Raw genomic sequence first — 26,194 nt, 5'->3', positions numbered from 1 at the left:
TTAATTAAAAATGACGCAGTTTTAATAAAACTCATGTATTAAATATAAAACATTTCAAATTTTTTACGCGAGTACTTTTTTTAACCGGAAATACACCCATCTTGGACATAATTCAACTTTCACCAAGACTTTTGCAAGTGAATTGATTTCACGAAAATTCCGGTGAAAGTGGATTGTAGGACATTCACCTGGAAGTGTATTTGGGAACATGAGCAAGAGTGATCAAATAAGCGGGTTTTTTGAAAGTCGGTATTTCTTGTCTTTAGAAACCGGACTTTTTCCAAAGTCGGTGGGCGGTGTTTTTGAAAAAAATAAACGGCATAACCAGTTTTCAAAAAATCAAAAACAGAAACGCGTAATTTTGGAAGGATATTTTAATCTAATTTTGTTGTCACCGAAAATAATGCGATCATTTATTATGAGTTGGACACATTTTTTTGTTTTGTAATTTAAATGTACGTTGCACCTACTTGGATGTATTTCATTGCAGTTTATTAAAATACCGAGATAATGTTTTCCTAAATTTGACATTAATTTGGCATTTTACAATGGAAATATAAAAACCGAAAGCCGATTGTTGAGGTCTTGAAATGGAATTTTCACTAAAATCGACAATCGGTGTAAGAAGATAAACAGGACCACTGGTTTTTATCCACCGGTTTTGATCACAAATTGCTATACAATAGAGGTGCCAAATTGCCCTGTTACCGTAAATCTTGGAAGAATTTTTGAAATATTTCGTAATATCAACATCATTACTGAGGTGTTCGATGTGAAATATGCACAATTATCCAAAAATGTCTATAAAGTCATGGAAATTGTGGGGTAGGACCAAGCATGCACTGTTTCGATTGCCGAAGAGCCAAAAATTTCCCTAAACCTGTTCGGAGCCATTTGAAGATGGTTTGATATGAGAAAAAAAACGATTTGATGGAAAAAAGCTTATGGGCTCGGGTCACACACATATCGATAGTAACACACCAGAAGCTTCGAGAGATTGGTCGGGATATTACTACCTAACTATGGTATTTGGAGGTGGTGCCTTGCATACAAAGGGTCATGGATTCAATCACAATTTCGACCAACCACCAAATAATTTTTCAGCGGTGGAATATCCCCTGATAACCCAATGCTGTTAGCATTTCCAAGTGTTTCAAGGCTTCTCAAAGTGGTGTCACCGCAATGTGAAACACCGTTCGGACTCAGCTATAACAATGAGGTCCCTTGCCATTGAGCTAAACATAGAATCGGGCAGCACTCAATGATAATGGAGAAGTTCACCATTAAACCGTACTATGCACATGTCTATCATCCTGTCGGAGAGACGATATCTTCAATTTAATTCCTGTTAACTGGCATTTAAAGGCTAACGGAGCTTTATGAAAATGTCCGTAAATCAAAATGTTTTCATTCATTTTGTCTTATTTCAATGTGATTTTTTTCAACTACTTCAGAACCATAGAACATAAACTAACGGGGTAAAATTTAACCTACAAGTATTTATACAAAAAACAAAATATTTTATTTTAATTAAAAGTTTTTATCTTAAAGAAATTTGTCCTTAATATGGTGCAAAATCGATGTCTTAGAAATTAATCCGTTTCTGTGGTAGTTTTTTTTTTTAATTTTTATCTACCCATATTAAAGTCTTAGCTATGCCCGCTCTCTTCCTGTATATTCCAGGAATCAAAACTATTCCGTCTATACCCTTCCTCAACATTTGCTTTATTTTTCTGCAACAACTTAAAATACCAAAAAAATACAACACACATACATACACACTCACTACCAGCAATAGATAATCGCGATTTGCATTTCATTGTTCGCGATAAGGTTTGCAGTTATTTCCTTTTCCGTTTTCTAGTTTCCGCTTACTTCTCTAACGCATCTCCATTCAGGCATCCAAACACTTACACACGCACACACACACTCAACTGCTGCAATTGTTAGATAACAGAATTGTGGCTTTCACATGCCTTTCACTTTTTCACCGGGCCGACCTCAGCTTGAGACGACCCCAGATGGGGCAATAACAATTTCAGAGAGCCCGCGACAATAATGCAAATACCAGCAAATGCAAATGATGCTGTATAATCGCCGGTCAGATCATTCAAGATACCACCGGCAGTTGTTCCAATAAAAACGCCCATACCCATGGCTAAAGCTGTAAGACCAAAGGCGTTGGTTAATTTATCCAAACCCAATGAACGGACATAGATAATGGCACGCAAAGTAGAATAAAAAGCTGAAAGGGTGGAAAATAAAAATAAAGAGACCAGCATTTTTTCTGTCTTTTTTTTTAAGGGAAAGGTAAAATACGAATAATAGCAAAAGGAGAACAAATAAATAAAGTCATTAAATTAAAGGATTCGCATAAATAAGGAATGTGAATTTAACAGTGTGCATGTCTTGTCTTAGGGGCTTGGGGTGTATAAAAATGTTGGTGTGGAATAATTACAAGGGAAAATCTAAAAAAAAATCGTCCATACCCTGAGAGAGAAAGTTATAGAAAAAATTGCATCAATATTTCTTTAAGGCACCGATATTTCATATGGATTTCCAAATCAAACATCCAACCCAAACAGCATTTATAAAATGTCTATATACGCCTGAATTTATGCAATTGTTTTTTAGGCTAACATACAACGTAAGACATGTGAAACCTGAGCGTACAACAAGAAAAAAATTCTCGCTCATCTCTTCTTTGCTTTGCATATTCTCTCATCGTATGGTCGTAAATAAACATAAATAGGATGGTAAATGGAAACCAGGATGAAGAGCAAAAGGTGGAATATAATTAAAATTGCACCCGTTTGCATAGTCTCATACATTTGTGGCAACATCAACAGCAGCTATCCCAGCAAACATTTTCTAGAACAAATTTTTTGTAGAAATAAAATTTTGAGAAAATTTTCTATCGAAATAAAACAAAAAATTTTAACAAAACTAAAATTTTGACAACATTTTCTATAGAAATAAAATTTTGTTGAAATTTCCTATAGAAACAAAATTTTAACAAAATTTTCTATGGAAATAAAATTTTAACACAATTATCTAGAAAAATAAAATTTTGAAAAAGTTTTGTATAAAATTAAAATTTTGACGAAGTTTTGTATAGAAATAAAATTTTGACAAAATTTTCTATAGAAATACAATTTTGACAAAATTTTCTATTGAAATAAAATTTTGACAAAATTTTCTATAGACAAAATATACCACAGAAATAAAATTTTCTATAGAAATAAAACAAAAAATTTTAACAAAAATAACATTTTGACAACATTTTCTATAGAAATAAAATTTTGACTAAATTTTCAATAGAAACAAAATTTAAACAAAATTTTCTATGGAAATAAAATTTTAACAAAATTATCTAGAGAAATAAAATTTTGACGACGTTTTGTAAAGAAATAAAATTTTGACAAAATTTTCTATAGAAAAAAACTTTGACAATTTTTTATAGAAATAAAATTTTGACAAAATTTTCTATTGAAATAAAATTTTGACCAAATTTTCTCTAGAAATAAAATTTTGACAAAATTTTCTATAGACAAAATATTCCACAGAAATAAAATTTTGACAAAATTTTCGATAGAAATAAAATTTTGACAAAATTTTCGATAGAAATAAAATTTTGACAAAATTTTCTATAGACAAAATATTCCACAGAAATAAAATTTTGACAAAATTTTCGATAGAAATAAAATTTTGACAAAATTTTCTCTAGAAATAAAATTTTGACAAAATTTTCTATAGACAAAATTTTCGATAGAAATAAAATTTTGACAAAATTTTCGATAGAAATAAAATGTTGACAAAATTTTCTATAGAAATAAAATTTCGACAAATTTCTTTATAGAAATAAAATTTTGACAAAATTTTCTATAGAAATAAAATTTCGACAAATTTCTTTATAGAAATAAAATTTTGACAAAATTTTCTACAGGAAAGTTTTTTGACAGAGTTCTCTATAGAAATAAAATTTTGACAAAATTTTCTATAGAAATAAAATTTTGACAAAATTTTCTATAGAAATAAAATAAAAAATAAAAAAATTCTATAGAAATAAAATTTTGACAACATTTTCTACAGAAATAAAATAAAAAAATTCTATAGAAATAAAATTTTGACAAATTTTTTCATAAAAATAAAATAAAAAAATCTATAGAAATAAAATTTTGACAAAATTTTCTATAGAAATAAAATTTTGCCAGAGTTTTCCAAAAAACTTAAAATTTTGACAACATTTTCATAAACAATTTTCTATACACATAAAATTTTTAAAAATGTTTTCTACAGAAATAAAATTTTGACAAAATGTTCTATTGAAATAAAATTTTGACAAAATTTTCTCTAGAAATAAAATTTTGACAAAATTTTCTATAGACAAAATATTCCACAGAAATAAAATTTTGACAAAATTTTCTATAGAAATAAAATTTCGACAAATTTCTTTACAGAAATAAAATTTTGACAAAATTTTCAAAATATTCAAAATATTCTACAGGAAAAAATTTTGACAGAGTTCTCTATAGAAATAAAATTTTGACAAAATTTTCTATAGAAATAAAATTTTGACAAAAATTTTCTATAAAAATAAAATAAAAAATAAAAAAATTCTATAGAAATAAAATTTTGACAAAATTTTCTATAGAAATAAAATAAAAAATGAAAAAAAAAAATCTATAGAAATAAAATTTTGACAAAATTTTCTATAGCAATAAAGTTTTGACAAAATATTCCACAGAAATAAAATTTTGACAAAATTTTCGATAGAAATAAAATTTTGACGAAATTTTCTATAGAAATAAAATTTCGACAAATTTCTTTATAGAAATAAAATTTTGACAAAATTTTCAAAATTTTCTACAGGAAAAAATTTTGACAGAGTTCTCTATAGAAATAAAATTTTGACAAAATTTTCTATAGAAATAAAATTTTGACAAAATTTTCTACAGAAATAAAATAAAAAATGAAAAAATCTATAGAAATAAAATTTTGACAAAATTTTCTATAGAAATAAAATAAAAAATAAAAAAAAATCTATAGAAATAAAATTTTGACAAAATTTTCTATAGAAATAAAATTTTGACCAAATTTTCTATAGAAATAAAATTATGACAAAATTTTCTATAGAAATAAAATAAAAAATAAAAATATCTATAGAAATAAAATTTTGATAAAATTTTCTATAGAAGTAAAATTTTGACAAAATTTTCTATAGAAATAAAATTTTGAGAAAGTATTCTAAAAAAATAAAATTTTCTATACACATAAAATTTTTAAAAATGTTTGCTATAGAAATAAAATTTTGGGAAAATTTTCGTAAACAATTTTCTATAGAATTATAATTTTTGAGAAAATTTTCTACAGAAATAAAATTTTTATTATCGAAATAAAATTTTTGAGAAAATTTTCTACAGGAATGAAATTTTGACAAAATTTTCAAAATTTTCTGTAGGGAAAAAAGTTTGACATAATTTTCTGTAGAAATAAAATTTTGACAAAATTTTCTATAGAAATAAAATTTTGACAAATTTTTCCATGAAAATATCATAAAAAAATCTATAGAAATAAAATTTTGACAAAATTTTCTATAGAAATAAAATTTTGCGAGAGTTTTCCAAAAAACATAAAAATTTCATAAACAATTTTCAATACACATAAAATTTTTAAAAATGTTTTCTACAGAAATAAAATTTTGAGAAAATTTTCGTAAACAATTTTCTCTAGAATTATAATTTTTGAGAACATTTTCTATAGAAATACAATTTTTGAGAAATTTTTCTATAGAAATAAAATTTTTGAGAAAATTTTCTTCAGGAATGAAATTTTGACAAAATTTTCTATAGAAATACAATATTGACAAAATTTTTTATACAAATAAAATCTTGACAAAATTTTCTATCGAAATAAAATATTTAGAAAATTATCTATAAAAATAAATTTTAAGAAAATTTTTTAAAGAAATAAAATTTTGACAACATTTTTTACAAAAATAAACTTTACACAACATTTCCTACAGATATACAATTTTGGCAAAATTTTCAATAGGAATAAAATTTTGGTCAAATTTTCTGTAAAAAAAATAGTAACAAAATTTTCTATAGAAATAAAATTTTGGTGAAATTTTCCATAGAAATAAAATTTTGTTGAAATTTTTATAGAAATAATATTTTGACAAAATTTTCTATAGAATTAAAATACTGACACTATTTTCTATAGAAATAAAATTTTGAAAAAATTTTCTATAGAAATAAAATTTTAACAAAATTTTTTATAGAAATAAAATTTTGGCCAGATTTTCTATAAAAAGTAGTAACAAAATTTTCTATAGAAATAAAATTTTGGTGAATTTGGTGAAATTTTTGGTGAAATTTTGACAAAATTTTCTATAGAATTAAAATACTGACACTATTTTCTATAGAAATAAGATTTTGACAAGATTTTCTATAGAAATAAAATCGTGACACTATTTTCTATAGAAATAAAATTTTTACAAAATTTTTTATAGAAATAAAATTTTTATAGAAATAAAATTTGGCAAAATTTTCTTAGAAATCTAATTTTGACAAAATTTTTTATAGAAATAAAATTTTGCAAAATTTTCTATAGAAATAAAATTTTTACAAAATTTTCTATAGAAATAAAATTGAATGAAAAAAGGCTTGCTGGTACACTTTGGAATAACGGATACCAATATAAACATCCTTTAGCAACCATCAGGATTGGTAACAGAGATCTACAGTAAACTGTGAATTCAACCAAGCAAACCCCAACAACATGCCAATAAACAAACAACCAGCCAAAGCCAACATCAACAATCCGTCCCTATCCATTTTAACCAAACGCTGAGAGGATGGAAACAAAATGAAGAGGCATAAACAACAACATGAAGCAGCATAATTAATACTGTTTGCCTGTTGGTCATCCCAATGAATGAGGAAAAATGACGATGATGTTTTGGAATAGTACGGCGATGACGATGATGATGGTATTGCTGTATGGGAAAAAGATTTTGTTTTGAGGGAATGATGTTGCATTGAGGGTAATATGATAATGGGGTGGAAAAAACGTAAAGGAAATCGATTTATGGAAAATTTAAGTTAAGCAGTCGAGCAGTGACAAACTTTACCAGCTGAAATAAGACATTAATGTGGCTTAGCCTGAAACGGAATTATTTCTTTTTTCAGATTCACAAAAGTAACTGCAAGCTTAAAATTTTCTATAGAAAAAAAATTAAAAAAAAAAAACGTGCTATAGAAATAAAATTTTGCAAAAATTTTTTTATAGAAATAAAATTCTATAGAAGAAAATTTTTACAATAATTTCTATAGAAATAACATTTTTACAAAATTTTATACAGAAATAATATTTTGACAATATATTATTTCGAGATATATAAGGTTTCTGTCAATAAATTTTAGCCAATTTACTTAACCGATAAACCCTAACCTTAACCCCCTAACTTGCCGATGAATGGGCATTTCCATATTCTGGAACACTATAAAAACGAGCTTGATGAGTTCGTGATAAATATATGCAAAAACTCCCGCATCAGCAACAAAAACAGAAGTTTTGCAAACGTGTAAAATATGCGTACGTATATGTATAGCAATAATAATACATATGCAAATGTGTATGTGTACATTGTTGGGCATCCAAATACATTTTTTTTCTTACTCGTTCCATTTTCGTTGCAATTTTTGGCCTATGTTGGTTGGTTTTTCCTTTTCTCTTTTTTGTTTAATGTGCGTGCATAAGTGCGACAAGATTGAGTTGCATTGAGTAGCTAGGGTATGTCTATATGAGAGTGTGTGTGTTTGGGAGTTTGGTGGCATATTTGACATAAGCCATTCAATCTACCTCACGTTATCCATTCATTCTCATAACTTGTGCAAACACACAAAAACAAAACTTACCTGGGGCTATGCCATAGCAGATGGCATAGAGAAATTGAAACCACACTACATCGAGGCCATAGAAGGCACTCACCAAAACGGCCACACCTCCGAATACCATACCGCCTCCACAAATGTATGTTGTATGCTGACGAAATTTGTATGCCACAAATCCAGATGCAATGCGAAAGGCGAAATTTGAAAATCCAATAGAGGGTGAAATTAGCTTTGCTAACCCCGGCTCAATTTGTACACGCACTTGAGATGGGCCCAGGCGATACCACAACCAAAGGAACGAACAAACATTGCCATGAAAAAAAAAACGAAAACAACAACAAAATGTATGTAAGATGAGAGCGAGCATGATAGCAATAGAGAACACAGAGACCAAAATGAAAACAAGTCCAATAATGAGACAACATCCCCACACACACACAAACAAGAGAACAAAGGCTCTTGTAAACAAACAACAAACACGGATAATTGCAACAATGGCAATGGAAGGTGTAGAAGTGTAGGCGAGTAATTAGATGGCCATCTACATCAGATGTATGTTCATCTACACCTGGATGGATGTAACGGTAAATACAAATAAACAATGCTAATGAAAAGGGCTTCACTATTGAAGATAGCGCCTGAATGTATGCTTTATTCTATGCCATAGTCTTTAGGGGGAAAAAAAGATTTTTGCTTCATGCCAGATAAAAAATGTTGAAGGGCGGCGTTAATTGGTATTTTCAAGATAAGATAGCCACTTGACTTTTCATTAATAAGTTATTTTAAACAAAATTATTTTTTTTTTTAGTTATGGCAAAATGTTCCATAGAAATACAATTTTGACAAAATTTTCCATAGATATAACATTTCGACAAAATTTCCTATAGAAATAAAACGTTGACAAAATTTTCTATGGAAATAAAATTTTAACAAAATTTTCTATAGAAATAAAATTTTGACAAAATTTCCTATAGAAATAAAATTTTTACAAAATTTTCTATAGAAATAAAATTTTGACAAAATTTTCAATAGAAATAAAATTTGGACAAAATTTTCTATAGAAATAAAATTTTGACAAAATTTTCTATAGAAATAAAATTTTGACAAAATTTTCTAAGGAAATGAAATTTTGACAAAATTTTCTATGGAATTGAAATTTTGACAAAATTTTCTATAGAAATAAAATTTTGACAAGATTTTCTATAGAAATAAAATTTTGACAAAATTTTCTATAGAAATAAAATTTTGACAAAATTTTCTATAGCAATAAAATTTTGACAAAATTTTCTATGGAAATAAAATTTTAACAAAATTTTCTATAGAAATAAAATTTTGACAAAATTTCCTATAGAAATAAAATTTTGACAAAATTTTCTATGTAAATGAAATTTTGACAAAATTTTCTATAGCAATAACATTTTGACAAAATTTTCTATAGAAATAAAATTTTGACAAAATTTTCTATAGAAATAAAATTTTGACAAAATTTTCTATAGAAATAAAATTTTGACAAAATTTTCTATAGCAATAAAATTTTGACAAAATTTTCTATGGAAATAAAATTTTAACAAAATTTTCTATAGAAATAAAATTTTGACAAAATTTCCTATAGAAATAAAATTTTGACAAAATTTTCTATGGAAATGTTGACAACATTTTCTATAGCAATAACATTTTGACAAAATTTTCTATGGAAATAAAATTTTGACCAAATTTTCTATGTAAATGAAATTTTGACAAAATTTTCTATGGAAATAAAATTTGGACAAAATTTTCTATAGAAATAAAATTTTAACAAAATTTTCTATAGAAATAAAATTTTGACAAAATTTTCTATGGAAATAAAATTTTGACAAAATTTTATATAGAAATAAAATTTTGACAAAAGTTTCTATAGCAATAAAATTTTGACAAAATTTTCTATGGAAATACAATTTTGACAAAATTTTCTATGTAAATGAAATTTTGACAGAATTTTCTATAGAAATAAAATTTTGACAAAATTTTCCAAAGAAATAAAATTTTGACAAAATTTTCCAAAGAAATAAAATTTTGACAAAATTTTCTAAAGAAATAAAATTTTGAGAAAATTTCCTATAGAAATAAAATTTTGACAAAATTTTCTATGGAAATAAAATTTTTACAAAATTTTCTATAGAAATAAAATTTTGACAAAATTTCCTATAGAAATAAAATTTTGACAAAATTTTCTATGGAAATGAAATATTGACAACATTTTCTATAGCAATAACATTTTGACAAAATTTTCTATGGAAATAAAATTTTGACAAAATTTTCTATGTAAATGAAATTTTGGCAAAATTTTCTATGGAAATAAAATTTGGACAAAATTTTCTATAGAAATGAAATTTTGACAAAATTTTCTATAGAAATAAAAATTTGGCAAAATTTTCCATAGAACTAAAATTTTGACAAAATTTTGTATAGAATTAAAATTTTGACAAAATTTTCTATGGAAATAAAATTGTGACAAAATTTTCTAAGGAAATAAAACGTTGACAAAATTTTCTATGGAAATAAAACGTTGACAACATTTTCTATGGAAATAAAATGTTGAAAAAATTTTCTATAGAAGTAAAATTTTGACAAAATTTTCTATAGAAGTAAAATTTTTAACAAATTGTGCTATAGAAATAAAATTTTCTATAAAAATAAAATTTTCATGAAATTTTCGATAGAAATACAAGTTTGACAAAAATTTTCTATAGAAATAACATTTTTTATAAAAATAAAATTTTGACAAAATTTTCTATAGAAATAAAATTTGGGCCAAACTTTCTATAGAAATAAACTCTTGAAAAAAATGTCTATAGAAATAAAATTTTGACAAAATTTTCTATGGCAATAAAATTTTGACAAAATTTTCCATGGCAATAAAATTTTAAGAAAAATAAAATTTTCATGAAATTTTCTATAGAAATAATATTTTGACAAAAATTTTCTATAGAAAACAATTTTGACAAAATGAGATCCGCTCTCCGGGCATATATCCATCCCTCCATGTGTCTGTTTATCAGTCCATCCCTCGTAACCATCCTTTCGTCCTTTGGAGGAACCACTCTCCGGGCATTTATTTGTCCGACTGTCTGTCTATGACTATTTTTCTTCCTTTGACCTTTTTGAACTTCATTCTCCGGGTATTTAACGGTCCGTTTGCGTGAACTATGTGTCCGCCTATGACTAACGGTTTCCTTCGTATGTCTCTACATTCCCCTGTCTATCTCTCTAACGATCCTTAGTTCTTTTTAAGATCCGCTCCCGAGACATCTATCCGTCCGCTTGTCCTATTTTTGTTCGTTTGGGTTACTCTCCATCCATCCGTCTATAAACCCATCCCTCTGTCAATCTCTGAGTATGTCCATTTTGCTCTTTTTAAGATTCACACCTCGGACATATATCCAACCGTCTGCCGATCATTATCCAACCGATATTTTCCTATCACTAATTTTGTTCCTTACTATGTTTATAAGTCTATCCATCTGTCTATATGTGTATTCGTCCTTTATTTGTTCCGCTCTCCGGGCATTTATTCATCCGTCTGCCCGTACTACCTGTATTTCTATCACTTTTTCGACTCCATCGATTGTTTTTATATCCGTCTGCCTATTAGCCCTTCCCTCTGTCTAGCTCTGTACCCATCCATTTGTCCTATATAAGGTCCAGTCCCTGGGTATACATCCGTTCATTTCACAATGGACTAAATAGTCTAGGTGAGCCTCAAATATCGCGCTGCCACTATTCCTATCCGTTCATTAGTCCCTGCTTCTATTTGAACACTGTGCCTATTCACTTTTTTCCATCAGCCCAGCCGTCAAATGTAACTCTATTTACTAATTTTTTTTTCCGACCATCCGTAGTTTATCCGATACTCTACCCTTTAGTCCTCCTCAAAATCTGCAGTACGGATTTATTTGTCCGTTAGTCCATAATGGGACACGGAACACTTGATACATTAGTCCAGTGTACCATTTAATTCTTTGCTCTTCTTGGATATTGAAGAAAGCCTCTTCACGCTAAGATATAGAATCGAATCTCTATAATCGCTTATTCCTGAATAAATGAAAGTAGTTCCACTCTCAATTACTGGTTATGTAAAAAGTGGTGAATTTACCATGAATTGTTATAGGAGGATACCAATTGACTCCCTTATGCATTACCAAGAATTGACTGGGGAACAAGCTCAAAATCTAACTATGCATTTTTTGGTTCCGCAAGACCGTCCGGGATTAGTAAAAGCCAACTGACTACTTCTGAGTGGCTGAGTTTGTAAAGAATATTACAGAAAATTGTTAAAGCGAAATACCAAAATTTCTCGACTATACTCACCTGTTGAATATACAAATGGTATATTGAAACCCATAGGAAATAGAAAAGCCGAAAGCCATAGTAGACGAAATTCCTTAATCGCCAAAAGACGAAAATCAAAAAGTTGATTAAATCCTCTGCGTATTTTGGGATGAATACAATTTTCCGGTCGTAAAAAGGACAATAAAGGATAACGTTGGGATTTCTGTAATTCCCTGTTGGACTTGCCATGATCTACGGATGAACGTCTAGCGGCTATTGTTGAGAGAGTATTAATCAAACGTCTTGAATTGATTCTCTCATCACTATCATCAAAGGATATTGTACGCATATCCATATCACCAAAGCTTACAGTTTTTCGACCTTCAGATGATGGTGTCCTCATTTCATTGGATTCCTCATGATGACCCATATAAAATAGATCAGGTCTTTCCATAAGATCTTGACGTATTACATAATGCTTGGCTTCCTGAGCTTGGGCTTCTTTACGTTTTTCCACATAACTTTGGAGACAAGGACAACATGAGTGGAAACATTTTGAGCAGTAGTCTTGTGGTTGAGTTTCCGCGGCATCAGAAGGTTTTTCCATGTTCTCTAAAAAAAGATCGAATAACTACCATAATAAACTATTTGGAGGCTTTTGATTTTTGAAAAACACCAGGGATGATAAATGATGTTGACGAAAAAGTACTAAAAATGTATTAAAAATGTTCTTTTCGAAGCCACAAGGTGACAAAATTACATAATACCAGATTTAAAGATTATTGTAAAAGTAGACGTATATTTAAATCTAGACCGATTTGGACAATTTTTTTTTAGATTTTCTAAAAATAATCTTATTTTGCAAAATTTTATTTCTGCAGAAAATTTTGTCAACATTTTATTTCTATAGAAAATTTTGTCAAAATTTTATTTCTATAGAAAATTTTGTAAAATTTTATTTCCATAGAACATTTTGTCAAAATTTTATTTCCATGGAAAATTTTGACAAAATGATATTTCTATAGAAAATTTTGTCAAAATTTAATTCTTATAGCAAATTTTGTCAAAATTTTATTTCTATAGAAAATTTTGTCCAAATTTTATTTCCATAGAAAATTTTGTAAAAATTTTATTTCTAAAGAAAATTTTGTAAAAATTTTATTTCTAAAGAAAATTTTGTAAAAATTTTAGTTCTAAAGAAAATTTTGTCAAAATTTTATTTCATTAGAAAATTTTGTAAAATTTTTATTTCTATAGAAAATTTTGACAAAATGTTATTTCAGTAGAAAATTTTGTAAAAAATGTATTTTATAGAAAATTTTGTAAACGTGTTATTTCTATAGAAAATTTTGACAGAATGTATTTTCTATAGAAAGTTATGTCAAAATTTCATTTCTATAGCAAATTTTGCAAAATTTTATTTCCATAGAAAATTTTGTAGAAATTTTAGTTTGGTAGAAATTTTGTAAAAATGTTATTTCTATAGAAAATTTTGTCAACAATTTATTTCTATAGAAAATTTTGTCAAAATTTTATTTCTATGGAAAATCTTGTCAACATTTTATTTCTTTAGAAAATTGTGTAAAAATTTTATTTCTATAGAAAATTTTGACAAAATTTTATTTCCATAGAAATTTTTATCAAAATTTTATTTCTATGGAAAATCTTCTCAAAATTTTATTTCTATTGACAAAATTTTATTTCTATTGAAAATGTTGACAAAATTTTATTTCTATAGAAAATTTTGCAAACATTTTATTTCTATAGAAAATTTTGCAAACATTTTATTTCTATAGAAAATTTTGACATAATTTCATTTCTATAAAAAATTTTGACACAATTTCATTTCTATAGAAAATTTTAACAAAATGTTATTTCTATAGAAATTTTGCAAAAAATCATTAGAAAATTTTGTAAAAATTTTATTTCTATAGAAAATTTTGACAAAATGTTATTTCTGTAGAAAATTTTGTAAAAATTTTATTCTTTTAGAAAATTGTGTCATCATTTTATTTTTATAGAAAATTTTGTTAAAATCTTATTTCTATGGAAAATTTTGTCAACATTTTATTTCTATAGAAAATTGTGTCAAAATTTTATTTCTATAGAAAATTTTGTTAAAATTTTATTTCTATAGAAATTTTTGTCAAAATTTTATTTCTATAGAAAATTTTGTAAAAATTTTATTTCTATAGAACATTTTGACAAAATATATCTTCTATAGAAAGTTTTGTCAAAATTTCATTTCTATAGCAAATTTTGCAAAATTTTATTTCCATAGAAAATTTTTTAGAAATTTTAATTTTGTAGAAATTTTGTAAAAATTTTGTTTCTATAGAAAATTTTGTCAACAATTTATTTCTATAGAAAATTTTGTCAAAATTTTATTTCTTTAGAAAATTGTGTCAAAATTTTATTTCTATAGAAATTTTTGTCAAAATTTTATTTCTATGGAAAATCTTCTCAAAATTTTATTTCTATTGAAAATTTTGTCAAAATTTTATTTCTATAGAAAATTTGTACATAATTTTATTTCTATGAAAATTTTTTCAAATTTTTTTTTTTCCTACAGAAAATTTTGTCAAATTTTATTTTTATAGAAAATTTTGCCAAAATTTAATTTCTATAGCAATTTTTGTCAACATTTTATTTCCATAGAAAATTTGTAAAAATTTTATTTCCATAGAAAATTTGTCAAAAATTTATTTCTATAGCAAATTTTGCAAAAATTTTATTTCTACAAAGCTGAGATCAAAAACAACAATAAAATTTTGTTTCTATAGAAAATTTTGTCGAATATTTATTTCCACAGAAAATTTTGTAAAAATTTTATTTCTATGGACAATTTTGTCAAAATTTCTCTAGAAAATGTTGACAAAATTTCATTTCTATAGAAAATTTTAACAAAATGTTATTTCTATAGAAAATTTTGAAAAATTTTATTTCTATAGCAAATTTTGTAAAAATTGTATTTCTATAGAAAATTTTGTCAAAATTTTATTTCTATAGAAAATTTTGTCAACATTTTATTTCTATAGAAAATTTTGTCAAAATTTTATTTTTATAGGAAAGTTTGATAAAATGTTATTTCTTTAGAAAATTTTGTCAAAATTTTATTTCCATGGAAAATTTTGTCAAAGTTTTATTTCCATGGAAAATTTTGTCAAAATTTTATTTCCATGGAAAATTTTGTCAAAATTTTATTCCTTTAGAAAATTGTGTCAAAATTTTATTTCTATAGAAAATTTTGTGAAAAGTTTCCATATAAAATTGTGTCAAAATTTTATTTCCATAGAAAATTTTGTAGAAATTTTAGTTTTTTAGAAATTTTGTAAAAATTTTATTCCTATAGAAAATTTTGTCAACAATTTATTTCTATAGAAAATTTTGTCAACAATTTATTTCTATAGAAAATTTTGTCAAAATTTTATTGCTATAGAAAATTTTGTCAAAATATTATTTCCATAGAAAATTTTGTCGAAATTTTATTTCTATAGAATAGTTTGTCAAGATTGTATATCTATGGAAAATTTTGTCAAAATTTTACTTTTATAGAAAATTTTGTAAAAATTGTATTTCTATAGAAAATTTTGTCAAAATTTTATTTCTATAGCAAATCTTGTTTATTTATCAACCCTGAAATACCTACCCATTACTCTTTCAAAATCTTCATCCAAATCATAAAAGTCCATATCATTTTTCATAGTATAACGTGAATATCTAGTCATCTCCTCGATTATATCTTCATCATCAGATTCACTATCATCCCAGGTTATCTTAATAGGAATACAATTTTGATTAGGCCAACCACCATCATATGAACTCCCTACCACGTACCTCTTTCATTCTACCCACTCTAGTGGGGGCCACTTCCACATAAGTCAAAACCATCAAAAATACCAATAATAAAAAACCCACATGTAAACGCATTAGATAGCGCCATCCCAATCGTCTCACCAATACATTATTCATATATGCAAAAATCATAATGCCCACTCCAGCTCCCGAGCATGACAAGCCATTGGCAATGGGTCGATATTTTTCAAAATAATAACCAATGATGAGTTGAGAGGAGACCCAAATCATACTTAAACCAGGGCCACCTTTCATGAAAGATACCATTAAAGATTCAAAAACAAATAAAAATAATAAATTGTTCTTTGTCTTCGTACTACGCATGCAAAATTCTTACCCAATATACTATAGAAAATAATCATCATTGGTAAATTTGTACTAAAAGTAGCCACAGTCAATACCGTAATGGATATCAAACATCCTGTCATGGCCACAGGACGAAACCCGAATTTATTAATGAAGGCACTTGACAAAGTTCCAGACAAAAAATAAAATCCTGCAATATTTATGTTGAAACTCAAATAAAAAAACATGACTATTATAATATGAATTTACCAACTTGCATTGAAGCTATCAACACCACTTTCGATCCAGGCATATGAAATTCTTGAGCTATATGAGGCAAAATTACTCCTATACCAAAGATAATACCATCCACCACAATTTGACAACAGAAGGATATGAACATAATGAACCAACCATAGCCACCATCTGGAGGTAGAACCATATAAACCTGGGGAAAATAAAAGAGAAATCAAACTGAAGAACGTAAATTAGAAGGTTTCACGAAGACTAAACAACTTTTCTAAAAGATCGGATCAATGAACGAACAAATGAATGGTGAATGGACAGACAAACGGATAGATGATCGGAACAACATTTCTAAAAGATCGGATGGATGAACGGACAAATGGATGCCGGATGGACAGAGAGATAGCTAGGCGATCGGAAGATGGACGGACGAACACCTGGAAATAAGGACATTCAAGGTTATATTTATGTGATCCTACTTCATCATGGACATTGAGAGCTACCTATGAAATTCGGCTAGATGGATGGACACCCTGACGAAGGAACGATAGACGAACAGACAGACGTTAAAATGGACTCCTGGACGGACGGATCTCCCGGTCCACTTTATATAGCGACTCAAGGGGTGAATCTGGCTCGATTAGAAGGTTCTTATTCCTAAGTAAATAGAAGTAGTTCCATTCTCAATTACTGGTAATGCTAAAAGTGTTGAGTTCGTCATGGATTTGTTATAGGAAGAAACCAACGGACTCCCTTATTCAATTACACCCTGACGAAGGAACGATAGAGGGACAGACATACGTGTAAATGGATAACTGGATGTACGGATCTCCCGGTCCACTCTATATAGTGACTCAAGGGGTGAATCTGGCTCAATTAGAAGGCTCTCATTCCTCAGTAAATAGAAGTAGTTTCATTCTCAATTACTGGTAATGCAAAAAGTGGTGAGTTCGTCATGGAATTGTTATAGGAAAAAACCAATTGACTCCCTTATTCAATTATGAATGGAAAGACATACGTATACACGGTAGAAAATATCTATGGATAGACGAACTACATATCGACTCAAGGAGTGATCGGTATATACCACTTGGTCTTGAAGTCGAATATTCGACAAACGGACGGGAAGATGGGCTAGCAAATGGAAGAACAGATGGAATGAATGATAAACCAAATCAGGCCTACACCGATTATACTGAGCGATGTGGTTTGGAATTGAATCGGCGGATGGATAGACGGACATATGGATGGATGGAATAAATAAACGACCGATGAACAACATGGGTTATTTCAACTCAAATTATTTCGTGCCGAGTTTCAGAGGTGGATTGACAAACGGAAGGAAAAACGGACGCAATGGAACAAAAGATTAATGGATGGACTACCAGGGCTATAACTACTCCAGCAATGTAGTACCCCTGTTTAATATAGAATGGGAGGACGGGTCGATGGATCGATTCGATGCGTTGTGACTTCGAATATTAGAGGACAAATGGATGGATGGACACCTAAATAGAAGATCGGTGATCCCTCTGATGGCGAATGGACAATTAGATGGTAAGAAACATGGATGGACTGATGAACAAGCGGATGCACGGACACCTGGTGGGAAGGATATCTAAGGCAATATAGACTCGGGTGGCAATGGGTGGACACCCTTACGAAGGCTAGGTTAGGTGGCAGCCCGATGTATCAGGCTCACTTAGACTATTCAGTCCATTGTGATACCACAGTGGTGAACTTCTCTCTTATCACTGAGTGCTGCCCGATTCCATGTTAAGCTCAATGACAAAGGACCTCCTTTTTATAGCCGAGTCCGAACGGCGTTCCACATTCCAGTGAAACCACTTAGAGAAGCTTTGAAACCCTCAGAAATGTCACCAGCATTACTGAGGTGGGATAATCCACCACTGAAAAACTTGTTGGTGTTCGGTCGTAGCAGGAATCGAACCCACGACCTTGTGTGTGCAAGGCGGGCATGCAAACCATTGCACCACGGTGGCTCCTTACAAGGGGAAGGAACGAAAGACTCACAGACAGATGTGTGGATGGACGAATACCAGACCTACTATTTACCGACTCGAGATGTGATTCTGGCTCGATTAGAACAAACTTTGTGCTGGCGAAGTCCAATATTGAATACAGGGATGGATGGACGGGAAGATGGACTACTGAATGGATGGAGGGAAGGAACGATAAATTGACGGACAATTAGGCAAATACCGAGTCAAGTGGTGATTCGGAGTGTATCAGTATGAACGACGATAGAAAGACCATTAGACGATTGTATGGACGGATGGAAGGAACAACAAATCGACCGACAACCAGAGCTATACCGATTCAAGCGATATGGTGCCAAGATTTAATATAGAAAGGATGAACGGACGACCGATGAAAGTAATCAAGCCGGAAGAATGCAAACGGTCGAAGCAGGAATCGAACCCACGACCTTGTGTATGCACGGCGGGTATGCTAACCATTGCACCACGGTGGCTCCTTACGAAGGGAAGGAACGAAAGACGCACAGACAGATGTGTGGATGGACGAATACCAGACCTACTATTAACCGACTCGAGATGTGATTCTGGCTCGATTAGAACAAACTTTGTGCTGGCGAAGTCCAATATTGAATACAGGGATGGATGAACGGGAAGATGGACTACTGAATGGATGGAGGGAAGGAACGATAAATGGACGGACAATTAGGCAAATACCGAGTCAAGTGGTGATTCGGAGTTTATCAGTATGAACGACGATAGAAAGACCATTAGACGATTGTATGGGCGGATGGAAGGAACAACAAATCGACCGACAACCAGAGCTATTTAATATAGAATGGATGAACAGACGACCGATGAAAGTAATCAAGCCGGAAGAATGCAAACGGATGGACCACCAAGGCGTTATAGCCCTGGATCCAGTGCCATGTTGTAATATAGAATGACGGACGGATGGATGAAACAATGAACTAACTGATGGGAATACAACCTGGGCTTTATCCACTCACGAGGTTATTTTCGGTTCCTCAATATATTCGATGTGATGTCAAGGTTCAATATTGGAAGTACAGAAGGACAGCTGGATTGTAGGTCATCTAGATTTATATCGACTCAGGAGGTGATTCTGACTTCGTTTGTATATACGAGGTGGTGTCGAGATCTAATATTCAATGGATGGACGAATGCACGAAAAGTTAGCTGGATTAATGGACACCCTTATGCAGAGACCGACCCTAGATGTACTGAAGTATACACAACCAGGGTTTCATCCTGTCACGCGGTAGGTTAGGTTAGGTTAGGTTATGTGGCAGCCCGATTAGACTATTCAATCCATTGTGATACCACATTGGTGAAGTTCTCTCTTATCACTGAGTGCTGCCCGTTTCCATGTTAAGCTCAATGACGGGAGACCTCCTTTTTATAGTCGAGTCCGAACGGCGTTCCACATTGCAGTGAAACCTCTTAGACAAGATTTGAAACCCTCAGAAATGTCACCAGCAATACTGAGATGGGATAATCCACCGCTGAAAAACTTTTTGGTGTTCGGTCGAAGCAGGAATCGAACCCACGACCTTGTGTATGCAAGGCGGGCATGCAAACCATTGCACCACGGTGGCTCACGCGGTAATTGTGGTTTAATTGATATACTAGATGTGGTGTCGAGGTTCACTATTGGACGTACAAAACGACGGACGGATAGATGGACGAAAATCTTGAAAGAAGGACCTCCTAGACTATATCGACACAGGGGTTATGCTGACACCATCATTTTGTACGTTTGGAGGTCCAATATTAGATGGACGGATGGATGGAAGAAAGAATGATAAAAGGAGAGATGGGCGGACGGTCGGAAAGGACGATGGTTACTTTGTCTCATAATCAGTCTACAATATCGATTCAAGGGATGAGTCGATATTGTAGCCTGATTATCCAACAAAGTGTCCATAGACCTTTCGGGCCATCCGCCCATCTGTTCAATATTGAATAAACGGACGGATGGACGGGAATATGCTATATTGTATGGACGGAAAGGACGATAGACCGACGGCCAATTAGGCTTATACCAACGAGGTCCAGAATTGAATGGACGGCCATATGAATGGATGGAAGAAATAACAGACTCAATCGATCAGGCGAATTTGTCTATTGAATGTATGTAGAGAAAGGCAGGTGGACCGATGAACTGAAAAATTGAAGGAACCATAAACGAACTGACACCCAAACTATAACGACTCGGGCGATGTAATACATGAGACAGATGGATGAAAGGATCGATATACGAACTGATGAATGTACAACCACGGATTTACTACCTCACAGGCTAATTTTCGGTCCATCAGTATATTCTATGTTGTAGTTCAATATTATGTTAGGTATAGTAGCAGCCCATTGTTTTCAGACTCACTTAGACTATTCAGACCTTTATGATACCACACTGGTGAACTTCTCTTATCACTGAGTGTTGCCCGATTCTAACTATGTTTAGCTCAATGACAAGGGAACTACTTTTTATAGATGAGTTCGGGCGTTGTTCCTCATTGCGGTGAAACCACTTAGAGAAGCTTTGAAACTTTCAGAAATGTCACCAGCCTAACTGGGAGGAAATAATCCACCGCTGAAGAACTTTTTGGTGTTCGGTCGAAATCGGGGTTGGCCCTATGTATACAAGGCGGGCATGCTAACCATTGCACCAGGGTCACTCCAGGGAGCCACCGTGGTGCAATGGTTAGCATGCCCGCCTTGCATACACAAGGTCGTGGGTTCGATTCCTGCTACGACCGGACACCAAAAAGTTTTTCAGCGGTGGATTATCCCATCTCAGTAATGCTGGTGACATTTCCGAGGGTTTCAAAGCTTCTCTATGTGGTTTCACTCGAATGTGGAACGCCGTTCGGACTCGGCTATAACAAGGAGGTCCCTTGTCATTGAGCTTAACATGGAATCGGGCAGCACTCAGTGATAAGAGAGAAGTTCACACTGTGGTATCACAATGGACTGAATAGTCTAAGTGAGCCTGATACATCGGGCTGCCACATAACCTAACCTAACCAGGGTCACTCCAAGTTCAATATTGGATGTAAAGAACTAAGGATGGATGGATGGACGAGTACCTGGAAATAAGGATCTCCAGGACTATATCGAATGAGGAATAGCTGCATGGAGAAACGGACAAATGGACATACAAATATATGGACCCTCAGAAATAGGGATGGACGGAGGACCGGGGCTACTGTATATCGACTCAAGGAGTGATTCTGACCACCAATCTATAACATCCGATTCTTATCTCTTGTTCGTGTCTTACGAAGACTTTTGTAGTAGGAAAATAAATTTTCCTCTGCAATACTCACGAAAACATTGCCTTTCTCCAAATTAGTTTTTCCATGACTATCTTCATCACTTGAACTACGATATTGTTTAACATAATGTGATTTACTTGCTATCATCGTAGGACCATGGTCATCTTCATCAATGGGACTTTTAAATTTTCGCACATGATGAGATTTACTAGATTTTAAAGAAAATTTCTGTTGTACCAAAGTGTCCAGGTCAAGAGAATCAGATGACGGAGAAGATGTATCCCTAACCAAGGAATCTACAGAGAGGGGGGAAATCAAACAATCAATCAATTATTCATTGGTGAGCACAACAGAAATTAACAATATCACCCCCTTTGTCTCTTTCTTCTACAATTTCACTAGAACGATCCACATATATATCTGTAGTGGTTATGGATATTGTTAAACTGGTGACTATAGGAAAATCAGTTTCAATTGCCACTTCACGATAACTTGGTCTATCTGTTCTTCTTACATCTCTTAGGGTATCTTGACTTTCATTAGAAATTGTCGATATGGTGATGGTCGATTCGAAAATATCTGCATGGGAAGTTTCGGTGGCTGCATCTTTGGTGCTTAAAGATCAATTTATAAAGTTAAAGTGAGATATATGATTACACGATATTGCGGAAGATACCTTGGTGGCAAAGAATCGCCCATGTTTTAGCCAAAATATTCTTGATATTTTTATAACAAAGAAAAATTCGAATATATTGAAAAAAAAAAAAAATAAATTGAATGTCAATTTGATTGTTGCAGAAAAAAGGGTTCGATTTAACAAATATCTCGAAATTGAGTGTAGGTAAGAACACCCAAAAATACTTCAAAATTTTTCTCTATAAAAATTCGTAAAATATATTCTATAGGGAGGACATCATTTTACAAAAGTCTACTATAGCAAAGTTCTACTGCATTACAAGCCCACATATCAGAAAATGTTTCAACTTTTAGTAAAATTGAAACTTTTGCTTATGTCAGATGTCTAACCGAAAGTACAATCAACTCTTCATTGTAAAGTTTGCAAAGTATGTGTAATAGGAATAGTAATAGCCTATCATGGAAAATGATACTGTTACTCATTAGAAAGGGTGGGTGATTTTAACGTGATAGATATTTTTGGAGAATTCACTGTAACGAGATGGCAAATCTCGAATTGGCAGACCTTTGATTGATCATGTATTCAAAAGGATTGAGTTGATAATATTCTCAACAAAATTTTGGTTTCGCGCTCTTTCAGGCCAAGTGAGTTTCAGCATCAGTTTATGTTAGGCGAGACCAAAGAATAATCGAAACAGTGTACCCATAAACTGTGCTCGGAATATGTCGACTGAATCATTAGTCGTATAGGGATGATCACCATTTTCTAACATTATAGCTGACACATGGCCGATTTTTTCTACAAAGGCCAATGTCAAAAATTTGTATTACCAGTTTCAATATGACCACACATCGTTAGAACCCTTCAGCATATAAATGTTCTCGTACATTTGCTAATTACGGTGAAATGGAAAGTATTGCACCGCGTCCCAAAAATGTGAACAAGAAACAATCCGAATTTTTCAAGGCCAGATTTTATCGCAGTGGTAAAAAACTATAAGTTCAAAAAAGTGCAAGAGTTTACTGATGTCCAAAAAACAAACGTCAGACTGAAAGGAGCCAAGGGATTGCTTCGCTTGCACGAAAGTGAACAGTGATCGAATTTGGTTCGGTTGGGCAACCGTAACGGCTGATGGTCTCTCCCCACTCGCATACATCGACCCTGAGGTTAAAATAAATGCCTCGCGTCAACCAATGGTTAGCATGCCCGCCTTGCATACACAAGGTCGTGGGTTCGATTTCTGCTTCGACTGAACACCAAAAAGTTTATCAGCGGTGGATTATTCCACCTCAGTATTGCTGGTGACATTTCTGAGGGTTTCAAAGCTTCTCTAAGAGGTTTCACTGCAATGTGGAACGCCGTTCGGACTCGACTATAAAAAGGAGGTCCCCCGTCATTGAGCTTAACATGGAAACGGGCAGCACTCAGTGATAAGAGAGAAGTTCACCAATGTGGTATCACAATAGACTGAATAGTCTAAGTGAGCCTGATACATCGGGCTGCCACCTAACCTAACCAAAAATATAAGCCATTCTTGAATGTCCCTTTTTTATTTCTACCACAAAATGGGTACCAAAATCTCCGGACCTCAATCCGTTGGAGTTTTGCACCACGGCATTTTGGAGAGTAAAGTTGACACTAAAAAATATCAGAGGTCAGCCATCTCAAGACCGCGCTAAGCAGGCAGATGATCGCTCCCCTTTCGTATTCATTAATCATGAGATTTTATCAAATATTTTTACTGCTGGCCATGGGCATTTCAAATGGACTCAGCACGCGTCAACCAAGAATGGCCTTAAAGGATGTTCTTCAAATGTTGGAGAAAATTCTACCAAAAAAACTAAAATATCTTATTTTGTCAAAATTTTATTTCTATAGAAAATTTTGTCAACATTTTATTTGTATAGAAAATTTTGTCAAAATTTTATTTCTATGGAAAATTTTGTCAAAATTTTATTTCTATAGAAAAATTTGTTAAAATTTTATTTCTATAGAAAATTTTGTCAAAATTTTATTTCTTTAGAAAATTTTACCAAAATTTTATTTCTATAGAAAATTTTGTCAAAATTTTATTTCTGTAGAAAAATTTTCAAAATTTCACTTCTATAGAAAATTTTAGCAAAATTTTATTTCTATAGAAAATTTACTCAAAATTTTATTTCCAAAGAAAATCTTGCAAAAATTTTATTTCTATAGAAAATTTTGTCAAAATTTTATTTCTATAGAAAATTTTGTCAAAATTTTATTTCCATAGAAATTTTTATCAAAATTTCATTCCTATAGAAAATGTTGTCAAAATTTTATTTCTATAGAAAATTTCGTCAAAATTTTATTTCTATAAAAAAATTTGTCAAAATTTTATTTCTATAAAAAATTTTACCAAAATTTTATTTTTATAGAAAATTTAGTCAAAATTTAATTTCTAAAGAAAATTTTGTAAAAATTTTATTTCTATAGAAAATTTTGTAAAAATTTTATTTCTATAAAAAATTTTGTCAAAATTTTATTTTGACAAAATACTTTTCCTCTGTTGGTTAAGCTACACTTGTAGCTTAGTCAATGCATGGCTTTAAGCTGAGATCAAAAAACAAAAAAACAACAATAACGATTGAAGAGAAGCCAATAATAACAAACAAAACGAATGAAGATAGAGGAAGCACGCTCAAAAACAAACCCAGCCAAATACATACAAATCGATGATTTGAGTTTGGCAAAGGAAAAGAGATATGCTGGCAAATTTGTTTAGGCAGTAGCCGACTATCAAACCCTTTTTCGGGAGGTTCAAGTGTAGTTCACGTTGGGTTGAGTGAATTACCCGAATTTATTCTGATAATTGGTTGATAGTTTTGCTGCAAGTAGAGGATGCTGATGAGGAATGTGGTAATTCCGAAACAGCTGTACATCCAACCATCTTGCAGTCTATAGGGCTTTGCCCAAATAAATTTGACAAGCATACTTTTCCTCTGTTGGTTAAGCTACACTTGTAGCTTAGTCAATGCATGGCTTTAAGCTGAGATCAAAAAACAAAAAAACAACAATAAAAATTTTATTTCTATAGAAAATTATGTCAAAATTTTATTTCTATAGAAAATTTTACCAAAATTTTATTTCTATAAAAATTTTTGTTAAAATTTAATTTCTATAGAAAATTTTGGCAAATTTTTATTTTTTTAAAAATTTTGTCATTTTTATTTTATTTTTTTTTAGAAAAATTTGTCAAAACTGTATTTTTATAAAAATTTTTGTCAAAATTTTATTTCTTTAGAAAATTTTGTCAAAATTTTATTTCTATAGAAAATTTTGTCAAAATTTTATTTCTATCAAAAATATAGATCTCAGTCCATTTTCTAACAGGGTGAATGATCAGGATGAATTTATCCTACAAAGGCCAATGTCAAAATTTTGCATTGCGAATCTCAATATGACCACTCATCGTTAGAACCCTTCAGCATTCAAATATTCTTAAACCAAATTTTATTTCTATAAAATTTTATTTCAATAGAAAATTTTTTTAAAAATTTTATTTCTATAGAAAATTTTGTCATAAATTTATTTTTATAGAAAATTTTGTCATAAATTTATTTCAATAGAAAATTATGTCAAAATTTATGTCTATAGAAAATTTTATTTCTATAGAAAATTTTGTCAAAATTTCATTTCTATAGA

The 26,194-nt window shown here is 30.4% G+C and overlaps 1 protein-coding gene across 1 annotated transcript; it reads right to left on the bottom strand.

Annotated features, from left to right (window-relative positions):
- Nucleotides 1-1,704: 1,704 nt before the first annotated feature.
- Nucleotides 1,705-22,694, bottom strand: Targ (Tarag). The gene is made up of 10 exons (XM_075311301.1): nt 22,568-22,694; nt 22,261-22,505; nt 21,943-22,187; nt 16,617-16,794; nt 16,399-16,557; nt 16,044-16,309; nt 15,856-15,982; nt 12,246-12,818; nt 7,923-8,159; nt 1,705-2,245 (listed from the first exon to the last, which is right to left on the bottom strand). Exons 1-10 carry the CDS (start codon nt 22,588-22,590, stop codon nt 1,980-1,982), a joined length of 2,319 nt encoding a protein of 772 aa, XP_075167416.1. The 5' UTR covers nt 22,591-22,694; the 3' UTR covers nt 1,705-1,979.
- Nucleotides 22,695-26,194: the final 3,500 nt, after the last annotated feature.

The sequence above is a fragment of the Haematobia irritans genome, chromosome 5, assembly GCF_050003625.1.
Source record: "Haematobia irritans isolate KBUSLIRL chromosome 5, ASM5000362v1, whole genome shotgun sequence".
In the NCBI taxonomy this organism is placed as follows: domain Eukaryota; kingdom Metazoa; phylum Arthropoda; class Insecta; order Diptera; family Muscidae; genus Haematobia; species Haematobia irritans.
The sequence above is the reverse complement of the archived record's forward strand: the minus strand, read 5'-3'. Positions and strand labels throughout refer to the sequence as shown.